Below are 15,332 nucleotides of genomic sequence, written 5' to 3'. Positions count from 1 at the left end.
CACTTTGGAAATTGGAATCCTGAAAATAAAGGAAAACACCAAATACATCTGCCAATACACCTGAAAGAAAAGACACCATATTCCTTACGAACATATACTCTCTCCGTTCCCGAAAGTAAGATGTTTTAGTTTTTTTACTTATTCCACAAAGATAGATTTTCTATATGTTTAAGATATTTTTTATACTTTTAAAAAACATTAAATGGGAATATTTCAATTGATTAAATTTTATTAGTGAAAAGTTATTGAAAAGTGTATAATAAAGTAAAAAAAATTAAATTATAAACGTTTATTGAATTCTTAATAAGCGTGAACACTTTAAAAAATTTTACTCCGAGGAACAGAGTACAGAGGGAGTAATATATATGAGACATGAAGTAGTTTAACGTGATTCAGTTTCTTCTGCAAATATGCATTCAAGAGATTCTCCTCCATAACTCATGATTCGTTTTATCAAAAAAACACTTTTGTTGGTCGCCATCTAGTCTTTTTTTTTCGTTTTCTCTGTGACTATTAGATGGAGATAGACACTATACATATAGATATATATATATAGACGTGATCAACAGAATATAAAAATAGTAAATAGTTAATAGTTAATAGTTAATAGTTAATAGTTAATAGTTAAATATGGTGCTTGATTGTAGGGTTGTTATTGATGGAAATATTTCTTTTTGATAGAACAAATTGATTTCACTAAAGCAGGTTAGTTAGGATTGAATCATGCCTAATATATACGCAAATTATGATGTTGACTTCGCTTAGAATATTCCGATTGTAAAATTTTAAAATTGACTGGACTATCTCCAAAATCTTCCTAATAAGAACAAGTGAATCACGCCGGATATCTTTACAAAACGTGAAAAATAAGTTGAAAATTTTATATCCATATTTTATGTTGTTGTCATAGTGAGTGCATATTGTGGAACATTTTTTCACAATTTGCTAAAAAAAATTCAAACACAATTTGTTAAATATACGACCACTAAATGTTTGGTGTATATTTTTTGTTTGGTAAGAAAAAAGAAAAGAAAAGAGAAAAAGAAAAAATATTAGTTATGTGCATCATACTGATGACATTAAAATTTGATACTAATAGCGATTTTATAATGAATTTCTAAAACGTATTGTATAAAGTATATGATTTTTGATGTAATTTTAATGAAGTCCTAAATAGTTCAGAATGTGGTTACTATATTATGTAAAAAAACATGTATCCGTAGTGTATATGGGGGAGATGGTTATGAACGATATGGTGGATATATATGTATACTTCATTTAGCTACAATGATGACAATAAAAATTGTACGTTATTATACGATGAAGCACAATATGGAAATATTAAACAGAAATTAATTGTAGGTTCCAATCGGTTGATTTCTTAAAAGGAAAAATAGATAATTATGTTAAATCAAGAAATATTAATTTAGTGGCATTAGACTGTAATTATTTAGAAAAAATCAGGGTCAAATCTTATTTGTACTCCAGTTTTAATAGATTAGATAAAAAGATCTGATCATCCAAGAACACATAAAATTAAAAATTAAATAATAGAGGAACAAAAAAAGAAAAAAATAAAAAAAAAACAAATCTACTAGAAAAAAGAGAAAGAGGGAGAGAGGGGCGTGAATTCCTGAGGGAGAGATTCTTCGCCGGAGTATTCTCGTGCGTGATCTTCTTACGTCTCTTCTCTTCTCTTCTCCTTGGGAGTTTTTGATTTTTGGAGGTCAAAGCGAAGATGGTGAACGCTATGGTGGAGAGAGCGACGAGCGAGATGCTGATCGGGCCTGATTGGGCCATGAACCTCGAGATCTGCGACATGCTCAATAGCGATCCCGTGTATGTTCGCCTCTTCTGCTCCTCCCTCGAATTCCTTTGATTGATTGGTCCTACCTATGTTTGCTTATTAGTCTCCTCACAAATATTGAATCTTTCTACATCGAATTGAATCTCTGATTGCAGTAGCTTTAGAACACCTAATAATTCATGATTTATTTTAAAAATTAAAGGAAGTTACTTCCTTTTATATGCTTTTTTGAATTGGAAGAAGCTGATTTGATTTTTACCAAGGGGATGGTTCCTACGTAATGTCTGAAACTGGTTGCTGTTTTTTTTGCAGGCAAGCAAAAGATGTTGTGAAAGGCGTCAAGAAAAAGATTGGTAGCAGGAATCCAAAAACTCAACTTCTTGCCTTGACTGTGAGAGCTCCATGATTTTGGCTTTATTAACTCTGCCATGTAGATATAGCTTGTTTTGTTAAACCTCACCACAATTTAATTTTGCTCCTCTTTTGTTTTAGTGTACAAGAAGATTTTGCGATATACATGAGTAGCCTAACATGAATGATATGCTGAATATCATGTTAACGTCATATTCTCCTTTGTTTAGTAAACGATAGTGTATGTTCACTTATCATGGATTTGTTATGTTTTAGCTGCTTGAGACGATAGTGAAGAACTGTGGCGACATGGTTCATATGCATGTGGCTGAGAAGGGCGTTATTCATGAGATGGTCCGGATAGCTAAGAAAAAGGTGAAGGTTTTCTTCAATATTGGTGTCCTCGGAAAAGTTAGCTCTATATCTCTATCTAATTTAAGGTATCTATTGATGTTATAGCCGGACTTTCATGTCAAAGAGAAGATCCTGGTTCTTATCGACACATGGCAAGAGGCCTTTGGTGGCCCTAGGGCCAGATATCCACAATACTATGCAGGATACCAGGAGTTGTTGGTAGGTCTACCGAAATTGTTTTATATATTTCCTTCACTAAAGTATTGCTTCTGACTATGGATGTCCTGTCTCTTTCAGCGTGCTGGCGCTGTTTTCCCTCAGAGATCGGAGAGATCAGCACCTGTGTTCACACCTCCACAAACACAGCCTCTGTCGTCTTACCCTCCAAATCTTCGTAATGCTGGACCTAGTAACGAAGTGCCTGATCCTTCGGCAGAGCCAGATTTTCCGACGCTGAGGTAAATATCTTCTGTTACAATTTCACTGTTTCTAATTTGATGAATTTTTAACAAAAGCATTGAAAGATTTTGTTGGTCAATTAATGTCAACGTCCTTGACTTATCTGACAATTTTTTTATATACGTTTAGCTACTTTTTGTTCCACCTAAATGCATTAGCAGAAAGCAGCCATAGTTGTAAGCCTAGATATTGGGTAAACCAAAGTTGAGATGTGAATTTTTTAGCACATTTGAGATGTGATTAGAATCAAGAAAATAACCACAATTAAGTAGTCTCTCTCTAGTTTTTGTAAAACATTAGTGTAGTACTGGAGTTTCAATTTTCTTTTTTCGTTTTACTTATTATGAATGTATGTTAGGATCTGCAAATGTTACATTTGCGTCTGTTTGCTTCTTTATTTTAGGACGTAATGCATGCCTTTGTTGCTCAGTATATGTTGCTTCTCAATATTTATTCTGTTGTATATCGAAATTCTTTTTCAGTTTGTCGGAGATTCAAAATGCAAAAGGCATCATGGATGTGCTTGCGGAAATGCTAAGTGCAATAGAGCCGGGAAACCGAGAGGTAAGACGATTTACCTCCAGAGAAAGATGCCTCTACCTGTTTTTAAGTGTTGAGTTGGTGCAAAATATAATAGAAGAACAGGATTATTTTTCGGGATTGTTTTTGGAAATTGCGATTGTGGAGTTAATTATTTTTGTATCATATACGCGATCATATCAGGATGACCATCCTTCTTTTTTGGACTTCTTTAGGACCTTAAACAGGAGGTGATGGTCGATCTGGTGGAGCAGTGTCGTACATACAAACAAAGAGTGGTACATCTAGTCAACTCATCTGCGTAAGAGCTTTTTCTTCTCTCTAGTTACATATAGTTTTCGAACATGTTTCATACTAGTTATATTGCTTTGACGGCGATGAGATCTCTCTTTTTATTATTTTTCTGAACGCATACATATAACCCACAGATGATGTCTGTTTGGAGGCCCAAAGAATCTAAGTCTACTTGAATAAAACAACCATCGTTGATCCTTCAATTTATTGTTTGTAACCATGAGTTTTAGCTGGTTAGGTTCTGTGTTATATTGAAAAACATAGAGATACTGGGGAAGCATTCATGGGTAAAGAGAACCCTATTAAGAATATCTCAAATCCACACGTTTCGGAGTTATTGCTGTGAAATACTTACGTGGAATAGTCCATTTGACGAGAGTTGCGTGTATGCTTTAGAGCCTAGCTTTATCTGTAATATTATTTACCTCGCAACTTTGTTTTCCAGGGACGAGTCTCTGTTATGTCAAGGCCTGGCGTTGAATGATGATCTGCAGCGGGTCCTAACCAGTTATGAAGCAATCGCTTCTGGAAATCCTGGAACTTCTGTTCATACCGAGAAGCCCAAGTCTGACGCAGAAAAGTCCCTTGTAGACGTTGATGGTCCTCTTATCGATACTGGGGACGGCAGTAATCAGGCGAACGGGTATGCAGTACCAAACTTTTCATTCATGCACCCAAGAATTTCTTATATATCACCAATCTTAGCTGCAAGATTAAGCCTTCTGTCTGGCTAGCTTACACGTAGAAATTATTACAATCTTGGATGCGAAAACTACAAGTTAATGATGAAGATGAGAGGAACCTTTATAATCATTATTATATAAACGATACTGATTTGTCTCTTAGCAAGAAGAAACTGGGGTTTCGGACCAATTGACCTGGTAAAAGCTTTTTGTCTGATTTAAATAGCTTCTGATTTCTCCCCTGTTCAACAATTTTTGCAGAGCTACATCAAGCTCTGGTAACGGGATTCTAAATCAGTTGGCCCTCCCTGCACCGCCTCTAGCTAATGGTTCAGCCAATTCCAAAATAGACCTCCTCAGTGGCGATGATCTTGCCCTTGTTCCTGTTGAACCTCAACCATCAGCAAGTCCGGTCGCATCGGATCAAAATGCACTTGCTCTTATCGATATGTTCGGAGACAACACCAATAGTCCAAGTCCTGCAACTGCACCAACTGGAAGTTCAGCTACCCAGAGTATCCATTTGAATCCTCAATTGCACCAGCTACCAACTAGTCAACAATCCAATGGATTTCCTCCTCAGGGTGGTTATTCGCAGTTTGAGCAGCAATCATACGGGCAAGGGGCCTCTTCTCCCTGGAATAGTCAGCCTGCACAGCAGTTGCAACAACCACAGCACCCATCTTATGGTAATATACCTCAACTTTTGAGACATTTTAACAAGAAAGCATTTCACTTTTTAAATTCGGGAGAATTAGCTAAGTGTGTCTCAAGTATAGACCTTAACTTATGGTAACTTTGTAAATGTGAAGAAGGTGCGCAAGACAGTACGGCATTTCCACCTCCCCCATGGGAAGCTCAGCATCAAGACTTCAGTCCCCCTGCAGAGTCAGGAAGTCCGTTTTCTCCTCAAATGAATCAGACACAAGTTGCCTACACACATGCTCAACAATATCCTCAGATGCCGCAAACCAGCCAACCGTTTAACAACAACAGTCCATACCCTCAAATGCCTGGCGGTATGTACATGCAACAGCCAATGCCAAACCAAGCTGTAGGGCAAGGCTATCCACCCCAACAGCAACAGCAGCAGATGATGATGGCTCAGTTCTATGCCCAACAGCAACAACAGCAGCAACATGCGTATGGCAACCAGATGGGAGGATATGGATATGGTTATAATCAACAGCAACAAGGAAGCAGCCCATATCTTGAGCAGCAAATGCATGGCATGTCCATCAGAGACCAGGCGTCGCATCAGGCACCACCATCATCATCGTCTTATCTGCCTCCAATGAAACCAAAGAATAAACCAGAGGATAAGCTATTTGGGGATCTCGTCGACATCTCCAAATTCAAGCCTAGTACAAAACCTACATCCGGAAGAGCTGGTACCATGTGAAAAGAAATCATTCATCGATTCATGATTTATGAGTATTCATCTCTCTGTCTTCTTTACTCAGCTAACTCTGTTGCTTCGCTTGTTCTTAAGCTTTTGATCAATTTGATTTGACACTCTTGGGAGAGACATACATATTCATAAATCTACATGTTGTCTTCTTTCTTGCTTATGATTATGACGGGTAATGCATTTGTATATTTGTAATCACAAACCCTTTCTAGTGCATACCAAATAACATTTGCAAGTTGCGGTTTACCTGGAGATACCATTTGTAGGACCTTTTCTGGATACATTTCGTTTTTACAGACTCCATTTTATCAGTATAGATGTCTTTACTATCAGCGATGTTGATATTGGCTTAGTGCTCCATTTAATTTCCACCAAATCTAAAATCCCTCAAATTTTACAGAACCCCTAATCCAATAAGCCCCGTAATTGAAAGTTTAGCGGTAGTTTGGGTGGGGAAATCTTGATCTATGCAGTCTCTTGAGAATCTAAGATGGTGCTCCTATGAAGTTAAATCTAACATAATGACATCTTCATCTTCCAAATACCACAATCTTAAAAATATTCAGCCCAAAAGACCATGAAAGCGTCAACGGTAAAAAACTAAGATGTTACCTATACAGTATATGTTACAAGGGTAAAAAGGTAAGATGTTACCTATGAAGTATATGATATACTTCCAAAACATTTGCTGAAACAAAAAGCTGTTACTACCCTAGCTATCTAAAACATCCTACTTCTAGCTAAACTCCATGTGATACTCGAGATCATGCCCGGGTGAAACCATTCCTGCGTTCTGTTCCAACATCATCATCAATCATCATCATCGTCCTCATCGTCGTCATCATCATACGCTGCTGCCAGGGACAAAACTTGGTAAATGAAAAAACGAACAAAAATGACGATTTTGGACATAGTGGCGGTCGGTGGTGAAGAATTCTAATATATCAGAGTCAACAATCAATATTTTCTTGCATATCAAGACATATGATAGCAATTTTTATATTTTTGAATCTTAAAAGTTTAATTATTTTTTTTTTAATTTTTGATCTTTTGAATTTTAAGATTTAAAAAAAAAAGTTGAATTTTTTTTATAGTTTTTCTGATTTTCAATTTATTTAATTTTATTTATTGTTATATTATTTTATTAGTTAAAATATTTTTTTTGTAGAAAAATTGTTAGATTATCTAATTCTTACAAATGAATAATACTGATCATAGATAGGTAAGTTAATTCCAATGTTTAATATGTATTTTTTGGGTCAAGTTTGATATGTTATCAAAATTAATTTTATTATTTTGAGTGTTAATTTAAAATACAGACTTTTGTGATTTTCATCATTAAAAATGAACTTTTTCCCCTTTTGATTGAGTGTTCAAGAAGCTAACAACTCTGAAACTAATGGGCCGAATGCTTTGGTGATGGGCCAATAACCCAAAATAAACTAATTTTAAACATTCAAACACAAAAGAATAAAAAATACCAGTCTTTTGTTTCAACCCGCCAGAGACGAGAGAAGAGAAGAGAAGAGGAGAGCAGAGAAGAAGAGTTGAGAGATATCTGCAACTTCTTCTTTTCAGGTATGAAAATCTGTCTTGGATATCTTTCTTGAACTTATCTTTCAAAATCTTCAGAAATTTCTCACCCAATTATTACTTGATCTTGTAGATTTAGAAGGTTTTTCAGTAAATCTGAAGATTAGTGTTTGCGATGTGATGTTAGATTCTGATAATCACTCTGTTTGATCATTCAAACATCATGAAAGCTTTAGATTCGATGTGATTTCTTCTCAATATACCATATTGCTATGATTCAGTTGGATGATCGTGTTTTCTTGAACTTATCTTTCAAAATATTCAAAAATTTCCCAATTCTTATTTGATCTTGTAGATTTAGAAGGTTTTTTGGTAAATCTGAGGATTAATGTTTGCGATTTGATGTTAGATTCTGATAATCACTCATTCCTCACCAGTCAAACATCCTGAAAGCTTCAGTTTCGATCTGATGTCATGTGATGTCTTCTAAAAATACCATATTGCTAGAATTAGGGAGGAGATCTTGGTTATTAGGTGTTCTATTACCCTAATTGGTTTTGCTTCTTTGGTTTACTATATCTTTGGACCTAATTACACAAATTACATGATCACATCATCATTTCTCATATTGATAATTAGGCAAACATGTCATCCAAGTTGGACAAAGCTATTCTAATTGGAAGTTTAGGCTTTTGCTTCAAACATTCCACGAATGAGCAAGACAGTGTAAACTACATCAAAGAGAAGCATGCTGGTCTTTTTAATGAAGATTTGATAAAAACATGTTTATCATGTTTTTGATGTTATGAGCAAGACCAAGAAGCTTAATTCGGGCAAGGTATATTATATTATTGATGATTAAATTCCTTTGTGTATAGTTATATTGAAAATCACATGATTACTCATATCTGTTGATCAACAGACGAATTAATTTCTGTATAGTTATACTAATTACTAAGGAAGATAGTGTAAGCTACATAACAAAAAAATATTGTGTACTTTTTGAAGAAGCTATGATCAAAAGAGTCTTTGTTATTATGAGCAAGATCAATCAACATTTATTGTTATATCACATATTGATAATCAGTCTGATAATGTATCTAGACTACATAAAAGAGAAGCAAGTTGAACTCTATAGAGAAGATAAGATCAAGGCTCTCTATGAACATATCACGACCAAACATACTAATTACCAAGTAGAGGCTGAATCACGTTGTAGTTTGAAGAAGATGATGACACATGAAAATGAGTGGAGCACAAAGGATAAGATGAAAGTGATACAAAGTCGTCTTACTCTCCTTAGTCAGTCAGCTAGAGCTTTGCTTGGTAACTTTTCACTCTGCTGAAAAGGAGAAGGCCGGTGGAAAGAAAACACAATCTGGTAAAAAGAATGCTAATGGAAAGAAATCTAGGAAGTGACTGAGAACACAGTTTGTCTTTTCTTCTCACTCAGCTTTGTTAACATTGATATACATTCTAACACTTCTCTTGTGCAGAAATTGGGGAGAAGAAAGATGTATATAAAGGGGAAAAGAATGTTGGCAAACAGAAAGGTGGTTGATATATGAATAGTATATTCTTTTCTTCTGTATTGTGTTTACAACTTTGTTTCTACTGAATAGTATTTACTTGAACCTTAAAGATACATATAACATGTGATAGCAATGCGATTTGCTAGTTTCTTTGGCTGCCACAAACACTTTGAAACGTGTCCTCTTATTACTCTCTCTCTCTCTCCATGTTCATTTATTTAAGTCCTCTAAGACCATGATTAACCCGGGGTTCTTAGAGTGGGATTCTTAGCGGAAATTAAGAATTTTAACTTTTAACTAAAAAAACTAAGAACCGGTTCTTAAAGTCCTTATTTAAGAACCGGTTCTTAGCTTTTTTTAGTTAAAAGTTAAGAAACAGTTTCTTAACTTACGATAAGAACTTCATCCTTAGAACTCGGGTTAATCATGCTCTACGATTCTTTGCCGTGGCTCTTGTATATAGGTTTTGTTCATGATAAACTCAGAGAGTCAGAGAATAAAAGTAAAAGAAAAATAAAGTATTTGGAACGCACTGAAACTAAAATCATTGATTCTCGAACTCTCCTACGCGTTCATTCTATTTCAATTTACAAAATCAAAAGGCCTTTACACCGCACGAATTTCCTCACCGGTTTCTTCCTTTAACCGATCTTGACAATGAGACTCTGTGACCAAACCATATTCTGTGTTTGAACAACGCATAAACGCCTTTCGGTCAACTGTTTTCTCCAACATCGAGCAAATGTCAGACATCTAGATAACGCTGTTGGCCAAAACGTTATCAGCTCTATGTTCATTCCTGCAATTTCAGCATTCTGTTTATAAAAACGGGACTCACAGTTGATAGCAAAGATTTTACAGTGTTGGTAAATTGTTTTAACAGGGAGCTCGACGAGAAGATGAGAGGCGTATTCCATAGCTTCCTAGAGGAGCGAGGTGTGAACGAGAGTCTCTTCCCGTTTCTTCAGGCATGGATTTATGTTAAGGATCATCGTAACTTGCTGCGATGGTTCAAATCAGTTGGCACGTATGTCCATGAAAATCCATCTGCGGAAAACAACGCCTAGGGGGTGGCTCAATCAGAGGGACGTATCTTTCTTTCAGTTTTTTGGTAGTTTTATGCTGTATTTCTTTCATAGGCTGTTGCGTCGTCTATATGTTTAATTTGGTGTCTCCCATGTGTTAAAGTTGGTTTAAGAAGCTTTTTTTTTTTTTTTTTTGTTTATGCAATGAATCTCGTTGAGTACTTGAGCGTTCAAACGGTCTTGGCTTTTATTTTGCTGTGGATTTACATCATATAGCCTTTGTACTTGACTGATGTATGATAAAAGGTTGGCATTTTCATGTTATATTTGGATGTTGTATTGTCTCAGCGTAAAATGTTATGTGGTTTTTATGTATTCTGAAGGTCATCCTATATCTAATTATTACCTTTGTTGTTAGAGAATTTTAATGATATGTTTGCGCCCTGTTTGTGTGCCTATCTGTTCTTTGGTTTCTGATTGAGATGCCTTTGCTTCTAATGTGGCAGGAAAGTGAAAGTGAAGAATATATTCTTGATGAAGGTGATGATGATGATGATTTGGAGGAAGAGCATGAGACGCAGGTTCATCCAGAAGCAGAGACTGAGGTGAAGAAGGCTCCTGAAGTTCCTGCACCACCTAAGGAGCCAGAGAGGCAGCTTTCCAAGAAAGAGCTGAAACAAAAGGAACAAGCTGAGTTTGACGCTTTGTTAGCAGATTTTGGAGTTGGACCCAACAATGGTCAAGAAAACTCTCAAGGTATCTATCACACAATTCTCCTCTACATTATTCACGCGAGCTTGCGTAACTTAATCGCACAGTTCTGCTCTACACTGGCTTTATTATTACTTGCTGAGAAAATCATTGGCTAATACTGATAAAAGTTTCTTCTGCAAACACCTGACAGATAAGCAAGAAAAAGAAAGAAGGAGAATACAGTGGGAGAATCAAAGGCCTCGAAGAAGAAGAAAAAGAAGGATAAACAGAAGGAGGTAAAAGAATCTCAGGATGAAGTAAAGACCAACTCAGATGCTGCTGCAGAGGAGCAGGAGGAGACTTCTTCTTCAATGTTTATCAAAGAAGGGGTAGGGGTTTGAATTTAGGGATGCGCCTTCTTATTCAGAAAATAACTGGGGTGGAGGCTTCCCTAGAAAAATGGTTTTGGGTAAACATTTCCATCCATGTTACATTAGGCATACATACATCATGTATTACACGTTGAAATGCTGTTCCATAGCTTTATTAGTCAAGTGTCTCTTTGCAGGTCCAGTGTAACGTATTTGAAAGAGCAAAAGGAGAAGTTGCTTTGACTGCATCTGGCGGGTTGAGGCAGTTACCCGGATTGACTGAGACCTTTGAAATTGCTGCGCTGGTATACACTAATTAATAACGTCTTACGCATTGACAGTGAAGACACAATTTTAGGCAAGTAGATTAAAAATCTTTGAGCCCCTTGTAAATTGTGCAGGTTTGTGTGCACTATGATGGATTGTTAGATGGGAAATGTCTCCTTGGGGTTATTGGTACATGACTGCAGAGAATGAAACCCATATGGTAATATCTATTTCCTCCTCAGGATTCATTCAGCTTCACTTTGACAACATTGTTGGCTTACCCGATGAATGTCTTTTTTGACAGGTGGAACTAGAGGCAAGAACAAACGAAGCGCGTGCACCTCTGCGCGCTCCGACCTCAGAAGCTGGTTAAAGAACAACAAAACCGGTTCTAGCTGCCCCTCTAGCTTATGTGATTTCATGCATGGTTGATTTGAAGTCATTTAGCCTTCTAAAAAATATATTTTCGAATAAATTTATTTCTGTTTCATTATGTGTATTTCCTTTAAGTTGATTTTTTTTGTGTATGTAATTTCTTAACCAGAAGAACAAACCCAAAGAGCCATTAACTGATTAACAATCTGAGAACCATGAATGAATTGTATCAAGGGTAATAGATTCGACCGATACATTATTTTCATGCCTTTTCTTCATTGTTTCGCAACTACCTTTTATTGTATAGATATGTATTTTATTTTTTACCATAGATAATTATTTGTCATTTAAAACATAGATATCCCATGTATATTAATTAAGGATTTTAGCTTACGTGACAGCTTAAAAATCAATTGAAAAAAATATTTGTCCAAATCTAATTACTAGAAAATATTATATTAACCCAAAATATAAGAAGCATGTATTTTTTTCTTAAATAAAAGCTACGAAATTACCTAATATGATTAACATATATATGACAATTAATGACTATGGATAATAAAGATTTGATAACAATTTTTGCATCCTTGTTTATTTTTGTTTAATTTTATATTGTTAAAATAATTAAACAATCACATTAACCATATAATAAAAAAATTAGATCTTCTTCTTATATGTTAAATTTTTGATTTTTTTTTAAATGACTTAAAATTAGAAAAAAATGAGGAAACCTTATATGTTATATTTTAAAAAAATTAAAATGACTTTAAATTACAAAAATGAGAAAACCTTATATGTTATATTTTTCTATATGATAGTTTTTGCTTATATGTTATATTTTGAACTTTTTAAAAATGATTTTAAATTACAAAAAAAATGTAAGTTTTCCTTAAGCATATGACTAAAAGCGTTAAAATGACATGTATCAATTTGATAGTTGATCTGAAACTTTTCAAAACCATATGAAAGATAAATGTCAAAACAATTCAACTGTGGAAAAAATATTGTTCATTTTTTTCAAGAATGTGTTCGGTGGAAAAAAATAAGGTTTTGTGTCATAATTTGTTTAATTTACAATCTGATCAACCCATGATATATTAATTATAGTTTAGTTCTACAATTTTTAATAAAAATTGATCTGGTCCATCGGAAAGAAATTATATAATAACAACAAAAAATATTGTGTATGCATAAATAAAATGATCAAATATATAAAAACAATTGTGGATAATATATACAACTAAATTTATCATGTTCAAGACGCATTCCTAGTTTTTTATTAAGAAAAAAACATAAATATATAAATTTGTTTCCACTCATTCTTCCCAGATAGAAACCACGATGATAATGGACTGGTAATCATAAGGGTTCGACTCGTTAGATATGAATAAAAATGAGTGGGAGGCAAAAAGGAGAAAGAAGAAGTTCCTTAATATCGGCTCACTTTGTCCAGCATCATCACAAATGCCACACTCTATGGCTCCACCAATTTACCTTTAATTCTTCTGCAGATATATTTCTACTTTGCTTTACACTAATATATGATGTAACATTATCTCATTATATCTAAGTTAAGTTTATTTTGGTTTTGTTTCCTAATGAAAACGAAAGCAAGGAATTCTTTTCTCAGCAAACATTCCATTTAAGCAATAATTAGGACACAAATGGCAAACCATCATTTTGTTTTACTTAAATTTAAACCCACAAACCCCCTTTGGGGAATTCAATCGAATTTTTTTTAATTATTTTACTTGTGCCTCTAATTCTGTTTCTTTTTCCTTGGTTGCTATATTTATCGTCCATTACTTAATGGTTTGATAGTTCGGTGTATTCTAGGTGTTGATGTTCAAGTTAGGTGAACAGTGATTTTGGGATAAAATTTTCTAACAAAGTTTTATACTGTAAACATGAAGAATGTGAAGATTTAGGGAGAGATCATGAAACATTATGAGATGGTATATGATTAAGGAGAAGTTGAATAACAATTCAATTTTATGTTTCCCAGTCATCAGTATCTTTGCTGACTGTTTAATTTATGCTATGCTGGTTAATTTTTAACCGGCGAATTTGAACTGTAAGCTCACTTAAAATGAAGGTAATATAGATTTAACTAAAACAAAGTTAAAGCAAAATTAAAATTCCAATTTTGTTGAAAACCTTTTATTCATATATTTATTTAAATATCCCTTGACAGAACTGTATTTTATAATGTTTCTTTATATATTACTTACTTTTAATTTTACTTACAAAAGGAGTTATTACTTTTATGTAGAAATGCAAGAAAATAGGGAAGAGGGAATCATTTAATTATAGCTATATAGTGCCAAAGTCACATAGTGATTCTTCTCCAATCAAATCTGAAATCTCTATCAACAATGACAAGTTTGCACAACACCCTCTTCACACATAATCCCACTACTTTAGACCAATGTAAGTTGTTGTTTTTCCTTGCTCTTAATTAATTTATTTAATCATTCAAATTAATTGTGGTGTTATGTGAATTTTTCAGTGATGATGTGCCATACGGGAAAAGATAGCTCATGGAAAAAACTAGAGAACATAGAAGAAGAAGGTCCAGCAACGGTGGCGCTTGAAGTGAAGACGGCGTTACCACCGGAGACGCCGACGGAGACGATGGAGTTTCTAGGGAGATCATGGAGCATTTCAGCCGTGGAACTCACAAAAGCTTTCTTCAACAATTCGGCTGCCGACACTAACTCTTTTCTTCTCTCTACTATTGTTAATACCAATAAAGAATTTAGAGAAGGTGAAGAAGATTCTACTTCCATGGCTTCTTCTCGTGACCTTGTAAGTCATCTCTTTCTACATTCAAAACCGGTTCGGCTGGTCTGGTTCGGGATGATGATGTTTTACTTCTATGAGAAATTGCACTTGAGGCAATAAAAAATATGACAATTAAAAATGAAAATTTGAACTTTTTCCACAATACAAACAAAATAGATGGAAATAATATTCGTGTGATTTTTTAATATCTGATGGATGATTATATATATATATATATATATATACATAATATGTTTTTTAATGTGAACTAGACCCTGGATATGAATTTTCGGTTTATGGTTATTTATTTAACTAAATGATGTATTTGTAATATTTGATGTATTATATTCACCAAGTAAATAATTTTTTTGGCATCTTAAACCATCTATTTATGATGAATATTCGATATCATATACAAAATTGAACAAATAGATGTAATTAGAGAATTGTATACGGTATATAAAAACAATGGTTATTAATGTAAAATATGAAGAAATATTATATCATGACTTAGTATGGCATAAAAGATTATAAATTAGTTATACATGTTTAAAGAAAATAAAATAATTTTTAAACTTCTATGAAAAATTTAGCATATAAAAAGGGTGATGAATTAGTCATCAAATTGTAAATAATTTCATACTTTTGTTAATAATAAATTATTTATAGTCTTTTTTTTCGTCTAGATAATTATTAAATGTCCATAACATTAATATGTTAAAAAGTCATATTATGAAAGCCCATGTTGTAACCGTTTTTTCCGGGAAGTGTAACAAAAAAAAATTACTTTTAACTCTTCATTTTGGTTAAGTTCTGTGTCGGTAAAAGATTAAAAAAAATCTCTCTATCTTTT

At 34.0% G+C, this 15,332-nt stretch overlaps 2 protein-coding genes and 1 long non-coding RNA gene across 6 annotated transcripts in view; all 3 read left to right on the top strand.

Annotated features, from left to right (window-relative positions):
• The first annotated feature begins 1,558 nt into the window (after nucleotides 1-1,558).
• On the top strand, nucleotides 1,559-6,145 carry LOC106311410 (TOM1-like protein 2). 2 transcript variants are annotated; one of them, XM_013748602.1, is made up of 10 exons: nucleotides 1,559-1,839; nucleotides 2,120-2,198; nucleotides 2,435-2,533; nucleotides 2,618-2,731; nucleotides 2,810-2,970; nucleotides 3,454-3,535; nucleotides 3,727-3,812; nucleotides 4,251-4,448; nucleotides 4,750-5,177; nucleotides 5,304-6,145. In XM_013748602.1, exons 1-10 carry the CDS (start codon nucleotides 1,739-1,741, stop codon nucleotides 5,888-5,890), a joined length of 1,935 nt encoding a protein of 644 aa, XP_013604056.1. In that variant the 5' UTR covers nucleotides 1,559-1,738; the 3' UTR covers nucleotides 5,891-6,145. The 2 variants fall into 2 exon arrangements, with proteins under 2 accessions (XP_013604056.1, XP_013604053.1); XM_013748599.1 differs by having other exon boundaries at nucleotides 1,561-1,839; nucleotides 5,301-6,145.
• Nucleotides 6,146-9,450: 3,305 nt separating this feature from the next.
• LOC106344757 lies at nucleotides 9,451-11,810 on the top strand. Of its 3 annotated transcripts, none has more exons than XR_001270192.1 (5): nucleotides 9,451-10,745; nucleotides 10,894-11,151; nucleotides 11,251-11,358; nucleotides 11,455-11,540; nucleotides 11,625-11,810. It is a non-coding gene; the product is annotated as an uncharacterized LOC106344757 (long non-coding RNA). The 3 variants fall into 3 exon arrangements; XR_001270194.1 differs by having other exon boundaries at nucleotides 11,238-11,358; XR_001270193.1 differs by having other exon boundaries at nucleotides 11,233-11,358.
• Nucleotides 11,811-13,986: 2,176 nt separating this feature from the next.
• The window catches only part of LOC106345006 (VAN3-binding protein-like), a 5,885-nt gene continuing 4,539 nt past the window's right edge, over nucleotides 13,987-15,332 (top strand). The window contains exons 1-2 of the mRNA XM_013784286.1: nucleotides 13,987-14,125; nucleotides 14,205-14,503. Of these exons, the coding sequence (XP_013639740.1) occupies nucleotides 14,071-14,125; nucleotides 14,205-14,503 (354 nt within the window). The 5' untranslated portion in view covers nucleotides 13,987-14,070. The remainder of the gene's footprint in view (nucleotides 14,126-14,204; nucleotides 14,504-15,332) is intronic.

The sequence above is a fragment of the Brassica oleracea genome, chromosome C1 (genome assembly GCF_000695525.1).
Source record: "Brassica oleracea var. oleracea cultivar TO1000 chromosome C1, BOL, whole genome shotgun sequence".
NCBI lineage: Eukaryota > Viridiplantae > Streptophyta > Magnoliopsida > Brassicales > Brassicaceae > Brassica > Brassica oleracea.
Note: the sequence above shows the minus strand (reverse complement) of the source record. Positions and strands in the feature narration are given on the sequence as shown.

What these genes read in the sequence shown, in the direction of transcription:
- LOC106311410 (XM_013748599.1), top strand. Translation starts at nt 1,739, where the DNA reads ATGGTGAACGCTATGGTGGAGAGAGCGACGAGCGAGATGCTGATCGGG. An exon ending in CAGGATACCAGGAGTTGTTG is followed by an intron (nt 2,732 to 2,809) that starts GTAGGTCTACCG and finishes TGTCTCTTTCAG; the next exon opens with CGTGCTGGCGCTGTTTTCCC. An exon ending in GGCAGTAATCAGGCGAACGG is followed by an intron (nt 4,449 to 4,749) that starts GTATGCAGTACC and finishes CAATTTTTGCAG; the next exon opens with AGCTACATCAAGCTCTGGTA.